The sequence below is a fragment of the Plectropomus leopardus genome, chromosome 10 (genome assembly GCF_026936395.1).
Source record: "Plectropomus leopardus strain MGB_pleo_1.0 chromosome 10, ASM2693639v1, whole genome shotgun sequence".
NCBI classification, from domain to species: domain Eukaryota; kingdom Metazoa; phylum Chordata; class Actinopteri; order Perciformes; family Serranidae; genus Plectropomus; species Plectropomus leopardus.
This window is the reverse complement of record NC_142185.1, coordinates 18,745,340-18,768,447: the sequence shown is the minus strand read 5'-3', so window position 1 is coordinate 18,768,447 and position 23,108 is coordinate 18,745,340. Positions and strand designations below refer to the sequence as shown.

Genomic DNA, 23,108 nt, shown 5'->3' with positions numbered 1-23,108 from the left:
TTCTCCAATCTGCCATACTGTTAGCACATCACTGTGCTTTGATGCATGTGTAACCTGTGATGAAAACAGAAGCACAGTCCGGTTAAAACTTTGCTTTTAAGAATATGTGAAATTTAAAAGCTTAAGCCTCTAAATGAACCACCAGTTCCTTTTAAATATGTAATTCGCGCTAATTCTCAGCCAAGTGCAGTTCTCGGTACCCGACCTAATTCTTCCCAACAGAGGTTAGCTGAGTAGTGTAGGGCTCTACTGAAAGTCAGTTTTTTTTACATTCAGAGCTTGTGTTTCTGAACATAGCTTCAAATGTTTGTTGGCATAATTTATTATGTCAAACCCTCAAAAAATCCTTGAAAAAAAATTAAATCAGTTATTCATCCTGATCAAGTGAGTTTTGAAGCTTCAAACTATTCAATGTAGCCCTACTGCATTTACCGACAATGTAGCCGAACATTCCCTAAACAAGTTTCTTCACTATCCACCGATATCAGAATGCATTATAGATCAATGTCTCTGTGCATGTCATTATGGAAGACTGCTATTGTACTGCTAGTTGCATCAATTCATCTGCAGTATACAGAACTATGTATTATTATGTCTCCCTAATACCAAAAACAAGAAAATAACTTTGGATATTAGTGAAGCAGCCATTTAATAGTGATTTCCTTATTTCATTATTATATTATTTATGATTGCTGAAGTACTGCTCAGTAGATCAAAAGAGAATCCTGACATTCATTTTCAGGCCATCAGGTAGCAGCAACTTGGATTGTTCCTGAAAAAATTAAAGTCCTATTACATATGTATGTATATATGTATAAATTTAAAAATTTGTGTATAGCAGTGATACTCAACTTACGGCCTGCGGGCCAAATCTGGCCCGCAGTAGGGTGCTGGGTGGCCCCCTAACCATTTTCTAATTCACAATAAAAAATACAAATAAAACATGATTCACTGGGGATTGTTTTTGTACTTTTAGTATATATGAGTTGTCAGGGTGCATAAAACAGCATCAAAGTAGAGCTTTTTAAGAAAAAAAGGTTCTCCCTCACCTCTCAACAGAGGTCCTAGCTAAGCCCCTACTGTCCTAAAATCCAATAAATGTCCTCAAAACCTGAAAACATCCTAAAATCCTAGAAATGTTCCAAAATCCTTCAAACATCTTAAAATCCTAGAAATGTCCCAAAATCGTACAAACATCTTAAAATCCTAGAAACGTCCTGAAATACTAGAAACAGAGCAAAGCAAGTTGAGTATCCCTGTTATATAGGATAAGTTTACCAAGCGCACTAATGTGACTGTTGTTTGTTCTAAACCACCAGGCCCATTTAATAACGTGAAGCCCAGCCTGCTTGGCTCTACCTCTGACTCTAACATCAACAAGTATAGCACCATCCACAAGATCCCTCTGATTGCACTCAACTTCTCTGAGGGGGCCGAAAAGAAGACTCATTCTCCGCCAACATCCGACAATGCCATCATAGCACCAAAGGTCAAAGACAGAACTCACAATGTCACAGAAAAAGTCACACAGGTGAGTCAGGAAGTTCCACTTTGTTTGACGTTGGAGTATTTTTTTGAACCGACATTTTCAGTCACCATCATAAGACCCCAATAATCCTTAGTTCTGTATTTCAAAGAACATAACTGCAAAAGTGTTTGTGAATGGGAAGCTGGCAAAGTGATATTGTCTTTGTCACAGCAATGACTCTGCTGCAGTGACTGGTTGTGGCACCTCTAAGGTGGGATAGTGTGATACTCTGTAACACAGCACATGTAGGCCTATCATGATAATTATGGTCGACTTATTGGACAATAAATGGACATGATCATTTTGCTGACCTCGATATTGCCCGCTGTGTTCACATCTGACATGTTTACAGAAGAATGTAAGAATGTCACCTACATTGCATGCAACACGATGGCATAGTAAAAAACAAGGTTGGTCCAACCATTCAAGAATTTGGCCGCAGTGAGTCTGCCTTTAATTTCTCGCTGACCCCACTTGCCTGCGTGAGTCCGAAGAAAAAAAGGACACTCCTGAGATAACAAAATTTAATGCAAGCTTACCGGTAGCCCGCAGCTGCACTCCAGGCATGGAAGAGACATAGTCCTGGTAATTGTTAGCTTGCTGACCGCTGGGAACAAGTCTAAAAAGACAGTTGTTTGTAGTTTCACCCTCTAACAACTTCATCCTCCACTCCACAAATCATCCGGCTCCCAGGCTTCCCATCCCTGACATTGTGGAGGTAACTGCTGTGTTCTCAGAGCTACCCTTAGCTTTTCTATTAGTTGAAAGAGGCATCACTTGTTTTTGTTTTTGTTGGCCAAATTTTGCGAAGATCTACACCCATCTGCAGGCCGAAGTCTGAGTGCTGGCGGCACGGCAGGAAGCCAAACACAACTCATCTCCACACAATGCAATGAGACATAGCTGGTTGAAAATTGGCAAAGTCCCTTTATTTTCATACTCCTCAGTCTTGCTCACCAGGTGATGTGGTGGTTCACTTTCACACTGTGATCTGTAGGCTTTAGCTTCTTACTGTCTTCATCTTTTTGACCTGATTTTGCTGCTGAGTGAGTTTGACATCCTCTTTATGTCATTTAAACCCATATTATTAACTCTTCTTTCTGCTTCCTTCTTTTTCATTTGTCCAAAAAAGTTGATGATATTTCTTTAGGGACTGCAGTTAGTGATAGTGTGGGTTTCATGCTAGCTCCGACAGCATAACCAACCATAACAAAAGGAGTGGGGCTTAGCGAACGGTCAATGCCAATATCTGGTTATTCTTTAGAATTAAAAGTTAATTTCTCCTTGAAAGGGTGTAAGCTACTTGCTTTATTTTGCTATTATGTTATCATTCTATCAGTGGCACAAAATTGTCTTAAAATGGCAACAATATTGTTTATTGCAATTATTTCTGGGACAACATATCATCCAATAAGTAGAAACCATGATAGGCCTGAGCACATTTTACAACCTGATGGTGAAATTTTTTGCCGGCAGTTAGAAAAGCAGCTAGCATGGTTCACCGAGGTAACTGCTTGCCAAGGTCAACAGCGGAGGAGAGACATTAAGGATAAGAGCGAAGGGTAATTGGGCATTCCTAATTGCAGAGAAAGTGGGATAATGTTGAAGGAAAAAAGGATGAAATTTACACTCACTCGTTCAGGGAGACAAAGGACATTCCACAGATGCTTCATAAAAGAAATTCATCTTTTTACTTGCAAGCTCAACTGCAGGTTCTGCAGGATTCAGTTTCTTGCTCAAGGATGATGCAGCAGGACCATCTCTTCCTGTCATATGGCTGAAACGGGGGCTATCTAGTAGTACATTTCTCTGTTTACAAGACTGGTCACACAGCTTCCCAAAGACAGTTAACAGTGCAAGCATGTGTAGCAGTTTGACTTAATGAGTAGTTTCATTAAATAAAAAACAGAGATGCATAGGCCTTAATGTTTGGTAAAACTGGAATCATTCTGACAAGTGATTTTGTAAGCTATAAATAGCCATGCAAACTGTGTGTATGTCACACTGCAACAGAAAAACAAAACTGCTGGTGCTTCTGGGCAATGTTGGCCACAGGAGAGGCCCAGAAACCTTATATTTAAACGTCTTTCAACTGAGCTTGCTCATTCATAAATGAAGAAGAACCATCATGATGATTAAACGCTCTCTCTCCCTGCTGACTTAAGTTTGGAGTTTGGAGTCACCGCTGAGATGTGAACACGGCATCTACTTCCTGACTGCTAGCGTGGGGAAATCTATAATTCATGTGTTGAAGATAGGGGAATGTGCTTGAATGAATAGAGAGACCTGCCGCCCTCATCCTCACTCCTGCACTATTTTCTGCCATAAGAGAGCCCTCTCTCTTTGTCTGCCACTGCTTATTAAGCCAAAAACAGGGGACGGCTTGGCTTTCCTGAGCACACTGAATAATTTATCACCCAGTCAGAGTTCATTCACATGGGGAAATTAAAACAAATGTTTGTTCACAAAAATATATGTATGAAATTGTCTATCAGCACACATGTATACAGCGTTTTTATTGTCTGTACAGTGAAGTACTTAGTTTTTACCAAGAGTACAGAAAGTACATCTTGCATCAAGCCAGTTGCAGTCACATTATTCATGGTGCCGGGATATAGGCAGTCTACTTGTCAGAGAGGCTGCCTTCACCTAATACTGTTTGACTACAGAGCACTTGCGGTAGTGTGTCACTTTCGCTGTCAAATCAGACCCTGAAGTCTGTGAGCTGCCTAATTTACCTGGTAGGCCTCAGCATTAATTATCATTGAAATTAAGTGCTTGAAATAGTCTTTTTTTAATTTTTCAGAGGGATGATCAACAAAGGGAAACACTACCAACATCAGTTTAGACAGGATGTTGATCCACGTTAATATGAAGTGACATTTTCTGATTTGGATGAAAGTGGAGTAGAGTAATGAAGCGGTTTTCCGTACAGGCGCTGTATGACATTCTGGAGAAAGGGAATTGATTGTTAAATCTCGATCTCAGGCTGTTACCGGCTGTTTTGGGTTGACGATTTGGTTTGATTACCAACCCAAGGTTGTTGGTGTTTGACGACCTGGGAATAACACTAAACAATCAAATGTCTTTCTCCAGAATTGCACATTTAACCCTTAAATGCTAAATGAACTGCAATTATATTAGAGATGGGCATTTTAAGTAACTTCCATATTTGAGTAGGCCATCTTGCATTGATTTTTTTTTTTAATTACTCACAAAAAAGCATAACGTAGAAAAAGGAATTTAAATTGGCCAGCAATGGAAAACAAGCACAGTTTCATATGCATTCATAGATAAATAAATCTTTAATCAGCCTCAAGTTAACATAAGGAAAACCAGGAAACTTTCTGTTGCTGCCATTGCTGTCCTTTACATAGGTTAGACGCAGCACTAAACGATAGTTAGGAGTCCAGAACCGCTCTCTTCATTGTCAGTTTGTCTACTCAGCACAAGCTAACACTGCAGCAGCAGCTAACATCCAACACTGACCTGTTAGGAGACCAGGCCTCCAGTAAAGCCCCTTAGCCTAGTCTACAGTTTTGTTTTGTTTGTTTTTTTTCTCAGAGGCCACACGTGGTATTGCAACAATAAAATCCCCTGCGTTCAAAAATGCATTTTCCCCATAAGCCATTATTACAAGATATATCTGTAAAACTGTTGACAGAACACTGCAAACTGCAAACAAGGTCAACTATGACTCTTTCTGTTACTTTTTGATCTAGGGTGGTATTTGTAAAACTTTCCTTGAGCTGAGAATAGCAATTTAAAAAAGGCATCACATAGTAAAGCCTATGTAAAGTCATTTTTCCCTAGTGCAGAGCTCACACTCCCTAAGCATTGTCTCATGATAAAAAGAGAGGGAGATGTGTAAAAAAAATAACAGTGCACACAACTCTAACATATATTTGACAGCGTCCAAAGGGTGCACTGTAGAAGCGAAAATCAGAAAAGAGAAATACCACCAGCTCTCATAAGACCACTTATTTCTTTAGGGCAATCATGGACATGAACGAGTTTTAAGCAATATTTATTATTGTATATAAGATGTATTTCAGGACTCTCTTTATTATGATTTATTTCTTTATCAGATTATGCATTTATTGTTGTTTATATACATTTACTTATGCCTCTGGATCATATACCCCCCTTTTTTTTTTTTTAGTTCTTTGCTATCTGTTTCCAGACCTGAGCATTTGTTTTTCAAAGACCTCAGCCTTTGCTACAGGCTCCTGGTTTTGCTCTTGATTATTATGGACACTCCTCCTATTGTGTGATGGGGAATGATTTTGCAGTTCACCCACACACAGATGTGATGTGATCAATTTATTATGTATTGCCCATTCTGATTGTGGTTAAATCTCACCTGTTTATTATCTGTAACCGTTTTTTTTTTGGTCACACTGAAGAGAGCTTGTCAGCTGAAACGCATTTGTATCCACGATTGCCCTGTGTAAAAAAAGGAAGTCTTGTGATTGCTGGTGGTATTTGTCTTTTCTAAAAGTAAGCGCGAGCATCAGCAGGGCAAAGAGGTCCTGACTGGAGCAATTCTCTGCACGCAGTTCTACAATTATATTTTACCCATCAACTAGTAAATTGTAAAAAAACAGATATATAAAAGTCATGTTCATTTGTGAAAGGTTGGGCAGGGATTACTTGATACGTTGAACGAATACCGACATCCAAATAGAGTACTTGAGTATTCATAACCATACCTAATTAATGTTGTGCTATTTTTGTCTAAGCAACTACTCCAAGCACAACACAAGCACCATTCAACCATTCACACACACTTTCAAACACTGGTGACAGAGGCTGCCATGCAAGGTGCCAGGAAGGGAACCACTGACCTTCTTACTGTTCTGACCCTCTCTTACCACTCCTCCAGGTCCTGTCACTAGGAGCTGATGTGCTACCGGAGTACAAACTCCAGACAGCCCGCATCGATAAGTTCACCATCCTCCACTACAGCCCCTTCAAAGCAGTGTGGGACTGGCTGATCCTGTTGCTGGTGATCTACACAGCAATCCTCACTCCCTACTCTGCTGCTTTTCTTCTCAATGACACTGAAGAGCAGAAGAGGCGTGAATGCGGATACTCCTGCAGCCCTCTCAATGTAGTGGATTTAATAGTTGACATAATGTTCATCATTGACATCCTCATAAACTTCAGGACCACCTACGTAAACCTGAATGAGGAGGTGGTCAGCGATCCAGCTAAGATCGCAATCCATTACTTTAAAGGCTGGTTCCTTATAGACATGGTGGCGGCGATCCCTTTTGACCTTCTCATCTTTGGCTCAGGATCCGATGAGGTATGTTATCTCTAATACATATATTTTTCACCTGTTCTTTTTCTCCCAGGGAGCTTTGCTGCATATCATCCTGGCTATGCTTGCACTGTTATCCATTTACTAAGTCCAGACTTGTGCCCCTGGGCCACGACTTAAAGCCTGAATCTTTCTGTCTCGGCTCTGAAAGGATTACTTTAAATTGCATGTTTTTTTCATACTTTTTTCTATTTTTTTCTTTTTCTCTTTTTTTTTTGAATGGTCCTCATTCTAGAATCCATTTACACGGATTAATGGCTTACCAAATGGCAATCAATGATGCATTTATGTGAGGCGCAGGCCAGCGGGGCTGTGTGCACAGCTTACATGCAGATGTGAGATGGCCATTGGTAGGCTGGCTGCCAGGCCTGCTGGCTTGTTTGTTGGTAGGATATGTCCCCTCAGGCTCTGGATCCACTTCAGTGCTTTATCGTGCTTTGTAGGCACTCCATTACACCAGAAAAGCTCCTGATTATAAACCATAATCATCTTTTCCGCCACTGCTGCCGCTGCTGCTGCTACTGCTGAGTCAGTTCTGTGAATGATAACATACCAAAAAGAAAATGGACATTTGTTTCTCTCCCAAGACAGTGAAACAAACAAATCACAAAAACTCCTGGCAAAGTTGCACAATAAATTGCAAGTAAAACATTATTTTTTACCTTGGAGAAATGTATGCAAACTATTTGATACTACTGACTTCTTTTTAATTTAAAAAAATTACTGAAGGGGAAAACTTGTTGTCTGTAAATATACCATAATAGCATGCTAATACCTTGTTTGCTTTTATCGGTTACCAGCTTGGTGTTTATGACACGCAAAGTCCTGCTCAACTGCATTCCCATTCAGAAAATAGAAGCAACTGAAACTCAGTGGCAGATGGTTTTCACAAGGCTCATTTAATTTAGCAGCTCAACAAGACGGTTTTAACCTACAAGCATTTAAGTCAACCTTTTGATTGGAGCAGAGAATATATTTCAAATAGATTTCAATCAATGTCCTGTTGCTCTCAGAAAAACTTAGCCTCGCCAGAAGAGTGAACATACTGTGAGAGGCATTATGCAAAATTGGCGCCATGGAGTGTTTTGTTAACGACAATAATTAGAATTGAAATAGAAAAAGAAAAGATTTATTTCAAGCTGCTTTGCTGTGAATGCAGCAGAAAAGAAGTTGAGTGCTCTGTCCCAACTTGAACCCTAAATGTTGTTGGCATTACAGACGAAGAAGGAGAGAAAGGGACGGCTGGGTTGTTGTGCTTTGCAGCTATGTTGTGTAATTGCTTTTTGAGGTGCATTTAAGAGACTTAATTGAATTTTGATTCAATTGTAGAGTGCGGTATTTAGTATTAATATTTAATGTTTTGTTTTTAATATATCATGTTCAGTTTTTTAATTTTTTTTTTCTTCAAGTGTTGTCAGATGAGTGATATTTGTAAACCTAACAGTGAAAGACGCCAATTTTATGATCAGCTGAAAAGGGCACAGAATATTGTGCACCCAGTTTGATTGTTATCACTTTATTAAATGGGCATAATTAGAAGTTATCAGCCTCCTAGATTTGAGTTAGCGGGGTCCTGTTGTGCAGGTTAGTAGTTTCAGAACTCTGTTATGAGCCCATTAAATGTCAGTTTTTATTGTTAAGGCCCGAACACACTTTCTGCCCTGAAAGTCAGCAGAAGCACAGGTGGTTCTGATCATAGTACAATGTAGTGTCGGTGTAAGCCCCCAGCGGTAAACGGGAGGGCTCGGAGGTGAGCTTACTGTCTTCCTACTGCAGACTTTGGGAAAAGTGAAAAAGATACTGCCAGATCTGGAGTGAATATCCAACTTAAAGCAAACTTCACCTTTGTGAGGTGGCTGCAGCTGGCTAGACTGAAGTTTTTTTGACTTGACTTGAGTTTATAGCAAGAGATTTGTAGCCTAGTAAAACCACCCTGATCATGTAAGCTCAACATTCTGTTTTTCTCCCTCTTTCAGTCTGGACTTTCTGCCATCCCAATCGATTTCAGTGGGTGGTGGTTACTCACTTTGACAAACTCCACAGCCAAACCTGAAGTTAGCATAAGAATCTGCCCCTCTATTACACAAAGACGTTGTCAGTTAGACAATGACGGTTGAAAAATTATGAAAAATAAATATTCATCCTCTTGTAGTTTAATTGTTGTTATCGACTCTACTAATGATTTAACTTCACTTATCACTGTGTTTACTCTGTTGATGCTAAAGATGGTGCTTGTTGAGATTGTGTATATATAAATATATTGAGTATATGCAGTCAGTACGCTTGCTATGTGTACAGTCATAAAAATAAGGGCTACACCGATTTCACAGTAACATGAGCAAATAATTCTGGTTAGTTTTTACATAGTGTAGTAGTGTACAAACCCGTTGAGGCGGCTGTTGTGCTGGAGTCCAAGAAATAGGAAATCCTTAAGGGAGTCAGAGGGGGAGTAATGCAGCCAATTCTGGCATTTCAAAGCACTTGCTCAAAGGAAAACTTTGGTAGTTTTGTATGTCCACTAAAGGTACATATTTTTGCCACTGACAGACCCAGATTCTTAGAAGTTACAGTTTTTTCCCTTACCTTTCACTGACAGTTTGTTGTTGTCACCAAGTCTCTATAAAGAAGAAGTATTGTTCTGAAGTTTCATGAGTTAATGTTGAAAAATAAATGTTTTTTTTCTCTGAAGGATCCTTCCCATGATGTTGGCAGACACTAAAAATAGTAATATAAACCTGTCAGTGACAAAAATAAGCACTTTTACTGACTATTGTGAACATTTAGGGTTCAGTATGAAAAATACAGATGTATGCCTTTAAGAGAAGGTTTGTGGTTGTGATTGAGTAATTAAAATAAGTACAAGATTGAATGCAAATCTGAGCCTTTATTATCAGATGCAAAGGTTGACACAGGGAAAAAATGTCCCAAAACTTTGCTTAACACAGTACAACGGTAATGATTTAGCCTTCAGAATCCAAGATAAATCTCTTTTCCAAAGCAGAAAGCTCACCGTTTAGTATTGCAATGCAAACCATGCTTCAGTCAGTTTTATTGACTTTGCCTTGCACAAACCCTTGCTTACAGCACCAACGTAGCTAAGAGGTATGTGGTCAATAATGCAGAACAAAAAGAATAGTTGATGGTGCAAGTTACAAAAAAAAAAAACGTTTAAAAAGACAAGTTGATGACTGTGAGATTTTGAAAGCCTAAGCAACTATCTCACTAGAGCTTTTATACTGCAAATGTAGTAAAATAGTTTTGGAGATGTTAGTCTCTTCAAAATGAACCCACTAGTGTGGCTGTTCTCTGCACAATATTGAATGTAAATGGTTATTAATGTCTGGATTCAAAAATAGTGGAACTACGACTTTAACTTTATTCCGTACAAAAACAAAAAGAGGAAAATGGCAGATATATTTTATTTTCATTTGTCTTAGTAAGAAAATCAAGATTGAATACGATACTAACGGAGTGGTTAGGAGGGAGAGTGTGCCGACATTAACTTCATTTTCAAAGGTCATTCAGTAATTGTCAGGTAGATAAATGACTATGCCAATGGGAATGGTGGTTAGAGGTGCTAAAACCTTTCTTGATGTCACAGAAGCAGCAAAAAACTCCCAGGGAGCCACTGAATGAGTGTTGCTGCCTGTTCCATGTTGAATAAATGAGGATTTATCTTTGAGCTGCTGGTTTCTTCACGTCTGTGTTCATTTGCCTTCTACCAACGAGCTGTGGGGAGTTGCCATAATGGAGTCTGTCTTTTTTCACTGCTAAGGAAACTCATAACCTCAGTTTGTGAAGTGACTCTCTGTATGTTTTACAGCTTATAATTTGTTATTAATGGGAACTCGTTAGAGTACAAGTGCTGTGGTAGATATATTTACTGAAATGTCTTAGTTTTTATTGTATTATAACAGTATTATGTTGTATTATAACATTGTAAAGGTATTGCTGTTGCTACTAGTGATTGCTGTTACTACTAATAAATTTCCCTTCTGTACATTTTGTTTAGACCACCACTCTGATTGGCCTGTTGAAGACAGCTAGGCTCCTGCGATTGGTGCGTGTAGCTAGGAAGCTGGACCGCTACTCTGAGTATGGTGCTGCAGTCCTCATGCTGCTCATGTGCATCTTCGCCCTCATTGCCCACTGGCTAGCCTGTATATGGTACGCCATTGGCAATGTGGAGAAGCCCTACTTGGAGCACAAGATTGGCTGGCTGGACAATCTGGGCGTGTCCATAGGAAAGAGATACAACTACAGCGATCCAAACTCCGGTCCCTCTATCAAGGACAAGTATGTCACAGCACTTTACTTCACCTTCAGCAGTTTGACCAGCGTGGGCTTTGGAAATGTTTCCCCAAACACCAACTCAGAGAAAATCTTTTCCATCTGTGTGATGCTGATTGGCTGTGAGTATGTTATGGTCCTTTTTCTATTTTCTTTTTGCATAACTTTATTCTGCTTTTATCTGGTGCAGCACTTGAAGTGGTTTAAGGCTTCTTTTGATCAGATCTTAGACTATCTATTGCATGTCTGTTCGTCCCAGTAGAGGGATCTCTCCTTTGTTGCTTTTTCTTGAGGTTTCTTTCATTTTAATGGTCATTAAAGGGATAGTTCGGATCTTTTGAAGCGGGATTGTATGAGGTACTTATCCATAGTCTGACATCCAGAACATGTCGGTTGGCCTGCCCACAGTGTAGAGAAGCAGGCAGGAGTACTGACACAGAAACAATGTACTGCTGTGGAAGGGTCAGCAATAAAATGAATTTCAGCCACCCCCCAAAACATTAAGTGTGTGCTATATTTAGAATATTTTAACCATGTAACCTTGCCATCATTGAATTTTAACAGGGAGTTAAAGCCATATATTACTATCTTTAAAGACAGACTCCAGCGAAAAAAAATAATTTAACATCACTGAACACAGGAGCTGCTGGTCTACACTGTAAAATCTGACAAGTTGATCTTACTTAAAATAATCTTGGAAACCAATTGCCTTGAAAAAGTAAAGAAACTATTACTATAAATCTTAAGTTATGTGTACTTTATATCGAGGTGTTAAGTTAAGTTAAGTTTACTTAAACATTTTTTTGAATTTGCTGCATCGTAAGAAGTGAAAGTTAAATTAGTGAGGTAGTGTTGACAACTTATGTAAACCAAGTTATTTTGACTTAACTTGATCGTGACAAAGAGGATTTTGGCAATGATAAAGTTTGGAGATCTGCAAATTCTGTTTTGGTAACTCGTAAACTTATTTTACTGAAGTGTTTAAAACTTAAAAATACTGATTTAATTAAACTTTCCATATTTAATATATCAAAAACTGACAAAACAGGGACAAAGTTAAGTAAATCTAACTAAATTTTAAGTGAACTTATCAATTAGATATAAAGTACACATAAATCAAGATTATTTGTTATATTTACTTTTCAAGGCAACTGCTTTCCCAGATTTTTTGAAGTAAAATCCACTTGTCAGATTTTTCAATGTAAACTACTGCTTAATCGGTTAGTTTGTGCGTATTTTTGTGTGACTATGTGTTTTAAAGGGTTAAGGTGGATTCTCCAAAGCCACACAATAATGCAAACTAACATATCAAAGCAGTGGTAGACCAGCAGCTCCTGTGGTCAGCGAGCTATGATTACTGTTTTTTTTCTTTTTCAGTGGATTCTGGTGGGTTTGAGTATAGATGATGAACTGAAGCCATTGTCAGGCTGTCTGCATCAAAATATAACAGTAAAAGTATTCATATAGCATACACTTAAACTGTTAATGATTTTTTTTTTTTTTTTTTTTAGCTGTGACTTTTTCTGGCGCTAAAATACCTTTTTTTTTTTTTTGCTGACCCCTGTCCGGAGCATTAAATTGCTTAGCTTCTGTGGTAATACCTCCATCTGCTTCTCCAAACTGGGGGTATGCCAACCAACATCTACTGTATCTAATACACTACTTAAAATAAATACCTCACAAAACTCCACTTCAAACTATTTGAACTATCCCTTCAAAGGTTTTTTGGGTGGAAGGCTGACTTTTTCTTAATCTGAATTAAAAATTAACTTTATTTAAACAGACTAGACAACGGATTGTCTTTGTTTACATTCCCTCAAGTTAACAATGTGTCTCTGTGGACAAAAGCAATAAACATGCAAAGCAGTCTGTAGAAAGTAACACATCTTTTGTTGATCATTGTCTGTATTTCAGCCCTCATGTATGCCAGTATTTTTGGAAACGTCTCTGCCATCATCCAGAGGTTGTACTCGGGTACAGCTAGATATCATGCTCAAATGCTACGGGTCAAGGAGTTCATACGCTTTCACCAGATTCCCAACCCACTGAGGCAGAGACTGGAGGAGTACTTCCAACACTCCTGGGCCTACACCAACGGCATTGATATGAACACGGTAATTAAACAAGGATCACCACATCTACCAGCTGCTGTAACTGAATAGCATACCCAGCAAAATATGCTAATCTCATTGAATGATTGTAGGAATAATTCTAAAAACAGCTTTCTTTCTCTTGTCTGCTTTCCATATGGATTAACATCTCTACACTGGTGAGAGCAGGAGGTACATATTTTTAATTCTTGTTATTTTAATGGCACTGATTCAGCACTGTTTGAAATAACCACCCCATTATTATCAATGTCAATAATAGGAATTCCCATCACTGTTGCATGATTTGTGTTAATTGATCAAATTATCAAAAAATACTTTCATATCTTAAAGCAAAAGAAATCATATTTTAGAGCCATGAAGCATCCACTGAAAATGGCACTTTGTCTTGCTTCAGTTCCACCTGAAATTGTATTTGCAATAATTGTATCTGTAACATCCTTTTCTCGTCAGCAAACTATATTACGTATTCTTTCCCTCTCAGTTTTCTATCAGTTCAACAAATAAATGGTTATGTATTTAAGGCCAAATATTAAGTGCAGAGTTAATAATTAAAGCTCTGCATTCCTGTGAATACCTCCTTATTCATCATATAATTATTATTGAATGTGGTTACTTGGCTGAGAAGTTTGTTTTCTCTAATTGAATAAGTTACATAAAAAAAAAAAATAATGCATGCCATCAGTTCTTTTCTCTTTTGGATGCATACACCAGAGGTCTCGAGTTCATCTATGGCTCTACAAATGAAGGGATATAGGGTGTAAAAATGGTTGTTTCTTTGTTGCTTGCATTTATCAGACAGCACACTTTTGTCTTCACTCCCATACTTTGTGTTAGTTGAAGAACAGAAAGAGACAAAGCCAAAACTGAGCAGGCATTTTGTTTTTAACTCAGGGGGCAGTGACATAAATTCAGGTGGCAGTTATTTCTACATTTGTTGTGAAAATCTCACAAAATCACAAAATCATAAATTGTTACATCCATATGTAGTTTATGTGAATGCATCTTGATAAAAAAAAAAGTTGTATCCGACATTTTGAGCATATCTATTATTCTAAGCCTGGATCAGAAGCATACTGCTTTCACAATGGAGGTGGCCGAGCTGGTAGCTAGTGATGCTAACAGCGTGAACGGTGTTAACAATGGCAACAGTGCTGACAGGGCAAATTTTGTTGACGTGGCTGGGAAATTGAGGGTAGGTGTTACTCCTCCGCAATGACACTGTTCCTCCAACGTGGGTCGGGGACAATGGAATCAGGCAAACGGTAGATGCCAAATGGAAAACACCCTCTGGATTGTTTGCAAAAAAATCAAAAAACAGTTCACTGAATGACAGAACAGTAACATGAATCATGCATTATGTTGTACTGCAATGGTGTTGCTGCATTGTTTACAAAGAATAGAATAAAATAGACATTCAACATCTGTAACTGCTTATTCTATTTAGGGTTAGGGAGGCTGGAGCCTATCCTAGCTGTCATTTGGCAAGAGGTGGGGTACACCTTGGAAAGGACGCCACACTATCACAGGGCTGACACATAGACACAGAGACTCTACGGCCAATTAACTTAACCTGTATTTGGACTGTGGGAGGAAGCCAGAGAACCCAGAGAACTACCACACTGACATGGAATAAACACATTAAAATAATGTTGTGTTTATTATTTTATGTAATTTTTCAAGTAATGTCCAGTACTTGTCCAGATCACCAGTGTCTGCACCGTGTATGAATTAAGCACGGCAGAAAGTAACAAATAATTTAACTGTGAAGGGCAATGCCATCTACCGTTGCAATTGCAATTATTCTCTGTTGGCCTCGCTTGCTTTAACCATCCCATTCTCATTCACTTAAATGAAATCTGGTTTCCTGTTGTCCACCTTCCTGATTCCATGTGAAAACAGCATTATCGGTGATTGGCTTGCCAGTGGGATACACACAGGGAATTGCATGCACTCATCTCTACTAGGGATAATACAATATAATGCTTTTCAATATATGTAGTATTCATTAATTTTTCATAAAAAGAAAAACATTTCAACTTAGGGTTGATGTTTTGTACATGTTCATTTTGTCAACAAAAAAAATATATAAATATTTGTCAGAAGGCATCAGCATGTAGATTCTGACATTCATATTAAAGCAAATATCTGCAGATATCGATGATATGCTGAGATTATCGTGCACCTTACTCTCTACAGACATATAGCTTATTGTTAACAGACCAATGGGCAGATGGGTTTCAAGACAGCATATGTGCTAACATGCACATTAGGCCAGATCTGGTACCACAATATAGAACAGAAAAGTTTGGATTACAGCAAACAAAGAAGGAGCGTGACTTCACTTTATGCTCAAGAGGATTTTTACGGCGCCAATAGTGGTTTGCTGCCATATTAATGTTCTGAATGTCCCATTTAGCTTTTTAAAGAGACACCACAGTGTCCTATTAAGTCTTTACTTACCGTACACTAAAAATGTGATTATTTGAATCGGACAGTGTTTAATGGGTCCATGACTCTGTACCACGTTTGTTTTCATCCATGTCCTTATCTCTGTGTTGTTGTCAAGTTTAATTACAATGTCTTGTAGTAAAATTACATTTATCTTAATACATCTGCTGCTCATAGCTTTCCACTGGCTTGCAGAACGAACTCTTTGAGGATATCAGACTCCATATTTTGTCCATGTTACTCACGTATTTTCTCTGCATCACAGGTGTTAAAAGGTTTTCCTGAGTGCCTGCAGGCGGATATCTGCCTTCACCTCAACAGGAATCTTCTTCACAACTGCAAAGCGTTCCAAGGAGCCACCAAAGGCTGCCTAAGGGCCTTGGCCATGCACTTCAAAACCACTCACGCCCCTCCTGGAGACACTCTGGTCCACAGTGGTGATGTGCTCACCGCTCTCTACTTTCTATCCCGTGGCTCTATTGAGATCCTGAGAGATGACATTGTGGTAGCCATTCTGGGTAAATACAGTCTCTTCTTCATTGTATTAAGTGTGATACAGAGGAACACTGGGTTGTGAGTGCTAAATTAATGAAAGATCGTTATATATGTCATATGAAAGCTGAAAATGTTATAGGAGGATTTGTTATCTCCTTTTAGCCAAGATAGATTGTTTTTTGTGTGACCTTTGGCCGATGTCTATCATCAGAATCATGAATGTAGTGGCAGTCTCTATTGTTCTCAAAACCTCCATCTTACAATGAGAGGTGTGAATAACTGTGAAAGTCACCTCCCTGTTGTATTGGAGATCTGTCAGCTGATTGTGTGTTGAATGTCAGCATCAAACCTGTAGAGGCAAAGAAAAAAAAACATTATTTCTCAGCTTTTGGTCAAGTCTGAGCTTGAAAAAAAGGAAATGGTGGTTCAAAGTCATATTATTCTGACCTCAGTGTTAGTTCTGTGAAGTTGCCTAAGTAAATATGTAGTCAGATCTGTCAATATGTTAAGATTCAGCTTTTTGATACGCCTCTGTGCTGGTGATAGCTACGGCCTGGGGTGTCTGTCCATCCCATTCTTGTGCATGCCATATCTCAAGAACACCTTATGGGAATTTCCTCAAAGTTGGCACCAATGTCCACTTCGCTTCAGGAATTATCAGAATTGATTTTTGTGGTTATAGATCAAAGGTCAGGGTCACTGTGACCTCTTCTGTCTCATTCGTGTGAACATGATATCTCAAGAACACCTTGAGGGAATTTCTTTAAATTTGTTCACTTGGATTCAATGAGGAACTGAATAGGTTGATTAGGTCACTGCAACCTCACAAAACCTTTTTTTCATAACTCAAGAATTTACACACAAATGTCTAATAGAATGCAATGGTGATGTGATGACATTTTATATCAGGAATGTCAAAGTTCAGTTTCACTGTGACATCATGTTTTGCAAAAACACTTCTTGCCATTCCTCAATGTCATAACTCAGGAACGGGGGGGAGGCATTTGGTCAGATACTGTGTGGAAAGCATCCCTATTTTTACAGACATGTAAAACTGTAAGTGCAGCTTGACTGGTTTGCAGAAGTATACATCAATGAGGCAGTAATTCTAGTTTGTTAGAGGAGGCACTTACAAAAAGGTCACACTAATACGCATATTTAAATACATACATTTGGTTGTATTAGACAAATTTAAAATGTCTGATCACATTTTGCATGAAAGTGTGCAAAGTATGTCGCTGTTGTTGGAAAGTTGCTGGAAAACACACTGTGCCTTTCACACACACGTGGGTTTTTCGCCCTTGGCTTTTTGTGAAAGAGTATTAATTATGTAGGTTGTTGTGATTGATTGAAATATTTGAATTATTGATTGAGCTTTGCTCCTACTCTGCACTCGATGCTTGATATGTTCAAATACGTGGAAAGGCTGCTGTCATGAGCTCAGGGAAGAAGAGGCAATGTAGTTTCCCAGTAGGCACACACTATTTTAACACAGTAATACTTACATGCAGGCTCAGTATGACTTGTGTGCACATCAAAGAATTAGCTGTTATAATGCGAATCCTTCAAATGTGAATAATTTTCAGGTTAATGCAGCAGCTAAACCACCAGCCCATTCACACATTTTGACAAGAATGGCAAGGTGGACCTACTGTCTGCCATTTCTGTCCTTTGGGCAATAAGGCTGCCCATGTGACAGGTTTGAGACGCTGACATTTCTATTAAGTGGCTCCGCGAAAGGCTGTTTGGCAATTTCAAAGAACACTGTGAAATAGCTGCCACTATTTTTGACAGCACAGGGAAATGAGTTAAAGCTGACAAAAAAAAGGGATTTTAAAAAAGGGCAGCAAAAGACATAACTGACAAAAACAATCACTAGTTCTGAATGTGAATTGCTATTTTGCCTCAGTCGTATACAGAAGTGATACTGAATACTCATTGCTCTGATTAGAATAATGAGTATTTATCTTTTTCCTCATGGGTGAACCACAGCCAGGTGCTACAGGCCAAGCCTGGATTAAATTTGCTATTATTCATGAGATGAATGCTCTCTAAAGCTGCACCTGACAGAATGGGGTTTAAGCTTAGCAAAAACTGCTGCATCACACAAAACCTATTATTAACAAACACACTGGTAAAGTCCCTGATCCTATAGATCAGCCCATTTATATTTGATACAAACATAATGCTCCATCAGCACCATTTTGCTCCAATTTGTGAAAACCAAACTGTCCCAACCTCTAACAAGGTAGCAGTCAACCGATAGGGCTTAAGCAGTTTCCTCTTGTAATGATACCGAGTCCAACAAGGCCACTAAGCATTGTTCGCAGGTGAGAAATTAGTCTCTTACACTGCCATCCAGGCTAATGACGAACTAAATCCTTGTGCTGAAAGCTGCATGTAGGGGAGAGATACAGCACTCTGCGTGAGGCTGTCCTCTGTGGTAGAAAGGTGTCCGGTGCATGCTGTGAAAGGCACACTGGCAGCCAGCATATCATATCTCTTTCTCCTGAACCCCTGCTTGCAGTGTTGGCATTTGGAGAACCCTGGGACCAACAAAGGGATATTTCATCACGTTCTTAAACCAGACCGGTATTCTGTTTGCAAAACGGACCCCAATTTCAGCAGATGAAACTCTGATGGTAGACTTCATGACTTCCTGGAGTTTTGCTGAAGAATTGGCTTCATTATGTGATAGCCATTATCAACACAAATTTTCCCTTTGAAGTACACAAGTGTGTCAATCACAATCAAACCCTCCTTTCCCTCCACATGAAAGTTGCTTTGAGTTAGCCGTTATTTCTCAGCATAAATAATGGATCAAAGATAGAAAAACAACTGATGCACAGGCCTTGGGAGAACATCTAGACAGAGAGGAAAGACTGTTTGAGTTTTATTATCCGCAAAAACAAACACGTCTGTGCCCTTTTAGTGAGAGCCTGAGGAATTGTGAGATAAGTCCCTGCAGAAAACAAGACACAAATTATTCTCCATAACACACATGAGTACTGGTAGAAGTCAGTGCAGGTAACACTGAGATTTCTCCCTATCCAAGTGAAGCATTCAAGTAGATTTATTTTCTGTGTGTGTGTGTCTGTGTGTGTTGATTTTAGGAAAAAATGACATCTTTGGAGAAATGATCCATCTCTTTGCCAAGCCTGGGAAGTCCAATGCTGATGTGCGAGCTCTGAGTTACTGTGACCTGAGCACCATTCAGAGAGAAGATCTGCTGGAGGTGATAGACATGTACCCAGAGTTTGCTGACTCCTTCTTCAACAACCTGGAGCTTACCTTCAATCTCAGAGATGAGTCTCCAAAGGTAAATATTAGGACATTGGTGTTCTGGGAAACTACATTTTCAGCTGATTTAGAATAGCAAATATTCACATTGTTGTGACTGTCACTGTAAAAAGTTTTCCTGCAAAATTATGGTAAACTACTGGCAACTGTACTTGCGAGCATCTGCCCATGATTTCACTGTGATTCAATTATATATTAATGTTTATTTCATTATTCTGCAGTAGAATGTGAGGTTTAAAGTGCAATACTGTAGCTAACCTTCGGACAATATGATTGTTGATAATGATTGCATGTGACGTCTGTCCCTCTGGTAAGATGAAAATTACTGCATAATGTCGTAAATCATATAACAGTCTACTGTTTATGTTTAGTGTTGTTTCTGGTTAAAAAAGTAAAAAAGTAGTAAAAAAGTAAAAAAGTAAGATTTAAGGTTTTTTTTACTGTAGTTTGGGAAAACAGTACGTTATTGTTAGAATTTGGCCATAATCAGTTTATTACGGTGTATGTACAGTCTCAATTAATTACAATACTTAAATTATGATATTTATATTATACTGTAAGATTTTATTAATTTCCTAGCAATCCAAAAAACTAAAAATATTGGCCACTTATTATGCTACAACAATAATAAAAAAAGGCTGGACACATTGTATAACATACAAACAGAATTCAGTAATTTGGTAATCCTTAGCAAAATACATTCAGTTTAATACAATACAAAGACAAGATATGTGACGTTCAGACTGATAAACTTTGTTTGTTTTTTTTTTAAATATCCACTCATCCTGAATTACATGCCTGCAAAACATTCCAAAAGGAGTTGGGACAAGGACATGTATACCACTGTGTTACATAACATTTTCTTTTAACAACACAAAATCGTTTGGAAACTGAGGAAACTAATTGTTGAAGTTTTGAATGTAAAATTTCTTTTGTAAGATTTGAGCAGGCCCCCTGAAATCTTTAATATCGAAAGACTGTCTGTGCGGAAGAATAGGTTAAAATCCCATCTGAACACAGTGAAAGAGTAGTTTCTCCTTACAAAAAGCATTTTGAAGCTGGAAAACAAAGACTTCTCCGTGTAATAAATAAATTTCAGTTTGCATGATGCTTTTTTCCCATGTCGTTCCACTTTATTGCACAATGCCTGTAAGGATTTAAATATATAATATTTTTTATTGATTTATTTTTATTGAGTTAATTCCAATATCTGGTCTAAATGTTATTTGAATTGCTGAATTGGAAATGTGTTTAATAAAAAAAAAAACATTTGGATCTTCAAATTATGATTTATGTCCGTTTTACACAGCGGACTTTTTTTGAAACCGGGGTTGTAATGATTAGATTTTAACGTTCACATTGTTGCAGCCCTCAGGCTCCCAAGGCTGTGATTCAGATGGCGAGGGCAGTAAGAGCATTAAAAGAAGGATCTCCTTCACACCAGATGTATCTAAAGGTAAGTGTAAACTAATCCACACAGGTCCAGTGCCGTCTCCTGTGGTTTTAAATGTGTCCTTTGTTATTGCTCACTGAGTGGAGCTCCCTGAGAGCATCTATTCCATAAGGAGTACAGTACAGTGTTATTCCACTGACTCCCGTTGATTGCCATTCCACAGGGGACAACAAGGAAGTGGTTAAAGACTTGAGGAGGGAGAGGGGATCTAATTCGTGCCTAAAGAGAAGTTCAGAAGTCCTGGGTTCCTCTCCACACAGTGCCCCAGTCCTGAATTCAAGTCTTATTGTCAGAGACAACGTGGAGAGAAGACCATCTTTTGAAGGTAATAAATGTTGTTTTACTGATGAGTATTCTGTGAATGTAATCTTTTCTGTTATGATGAGAATTCGTAAAACAAAGTGTTGCTAGGGGGTTCCTTGGTGGCATAATTAGTGAAGATGGGAAGCCAGTGTCGGGATCATGTCCTTGTTGCTGCAATAGCAACTCTTCTTGGATGGTTAGAGCAAATTTGTGGAGGTGGCTGAGATCTTCACAGGCTTCCAAGGCTGGTTAAAATAATAGATCCATGAGTTTAATGGCTTATCTTGCACCAAAACACAGCGCAGCGTAAATGGTGCAATGGTTAGTTTGAATCAAAACAATGGCTTAATTTAAGCAGAATCCAATTAAAGGTATAAAACACAATAAAAGTCAAACATTACAAGCCTCACAAAGGTATTTTTTACTGCCTGTCTATTGCAGTGCATGGTTGCTGCAGTACGAATTTGACAAAAAAAAACTGCAAACAAATGGGCGGAAAGTCACAAAGGTGACCTGGGCCACAACCTGATAGGATGCAAGCCTCAAAAGTGCAAAGACTTCTCACGTTTAAAAATTGATCTACAAAAATGCATAGACATGGCTCCACATGCATTCATTGTGGTGAAACTTAACATTTGTATAACCTAACATTTTACGTGAAATGAAAATTCATGTTTACAATTTAAGTTTTGCATATTTTCAAATCATTCTGGGTTTTTTTGTGGAAATTATGTCACATAGCACAAATATAAAAAGACATGCTTATGAATAGTGATGTATTTGTGGATCGCGATATACATTTTTAGATTGTCTTTTGTGGGTTACAACTATCAAAGTCCAATAAAAACTTTTATGCATTGCATCATAAATCACAACAGCCAATCCACTGCCCCATGTTAACACAGTTACGGCAGGACTATCACGCGTAAGCTGAGAATAGCTGAGGATGCAGTTATTTCTCTAATGCTGCTATCTCAAGATCACAAGTTAATTATTTCCTTATCGGGAAATGAGCTCTGTTAGTCCGAGATAACGGGACAATCAACCTGTTATCATAAGAAACTAAAAGGTCATTTCCTCTTATTACTTCTAATGTATATCAGAGATCAGGAGTGCCATGCCAGCATTCATGGATGGTGTCCTGACAACTGTGGCAACTGATTAAAGCTGCAAATGTCCAATCAAGGAGGAGCCATTATTAATCAACACATAAGACTGAACTTCAATCAAGGTTGAGTTCAGTCATGAATCCTCCCCAACGGTCATTTTCGAGTGCTGCATAATGCTCCTGTGATCTCAGGAAACAAAAGTAGTTTTTTCAGAATTGATTATCCGGTTATTTCAAGAAATCAGTCTTTTGTTTTCTCGAGAGTCCACATAACTCTTTAACCAGTTATGTAGAGAAAAAAAGCTTTAAAAAAAGCTGTTATCTCTAGATAGTGAAATGATTAACTCATGTTTTCAAATAATTCTAAGCACTGCCTTTCCCAACTTCTGTGCTATGATGCAGGCATACAGTACATGTAAGAAAAATGTGATGCAACGCTCTCACAATTTAATTTGTTTCAGGAGCTTCACATGTGCCATTCATGCCTGTATAAAGGGCCCCAGCTTACATACATTTTCTATGATCAATATGTCTCTTACTAAGGCAGTATGCCTATATTGATTTGCAACCTCAGTTGCTCTAATAAAACAGAAATAGAAAGTGAAAAATCCAAACTTACTGTCTCCTTCCTTTTCTTATGTCTGGCTCGGAGATCTAAAATACACAACAATAACTAGCCAACATGATATAGAAATTGTAGGATTTTGCATTGGCAAAGCACATTCCATTGACAAGTCAAGTAGTAT

The 23,108-nt window shown here is 38.5% G+C and overlaps 1 protein-coding gene across 2 annotated transcripts in view; it reads left to right on the top strand.

Annotated features, from left to right (window-relative positions):
* kcnh7b (potassium channel, voltage gated eag related subfamily H, member 7b) overlaps positions 1–23,108 on the top strand; it is a 71,767-nt gene that overhangs the window by 39,211 nt on the left and 9,448 nt on the right. For both annotated transcript variants that reach the window (XM_088083218.1, XM_088083217.1), the window contains 8 exons: positions 1,320–1,531; positions 6,414–6,839; positions 10,867–11,266; positions 13,059–13,258; positions 15,969–16,221; positions 19,312–19,517; positions 20,867–20,954; positions 21,115–21,276. In XM_088083218.1, the coding sequence (XP_087939344.1) occupies positions 1,320–1,531; positions 6,414–6,839; positions 10,867–11,266; positions 13,059–13,258; positions 15,969–16,221; positions 19,312–19,517; positions 20,867–20,954; positions 21,115–21,276 (1,947 nt within the window). The remainder of the gene's footprint in view (positions 1–1,319; positions 1,532–6,413; positions 6,840–10,866; positions 11,267–13,058; positions 13,259–15,968; positions 16,222–19,311; positions 19,518–20,866; positions 20,955–21,114; positions 21,277–23,108) is intronic.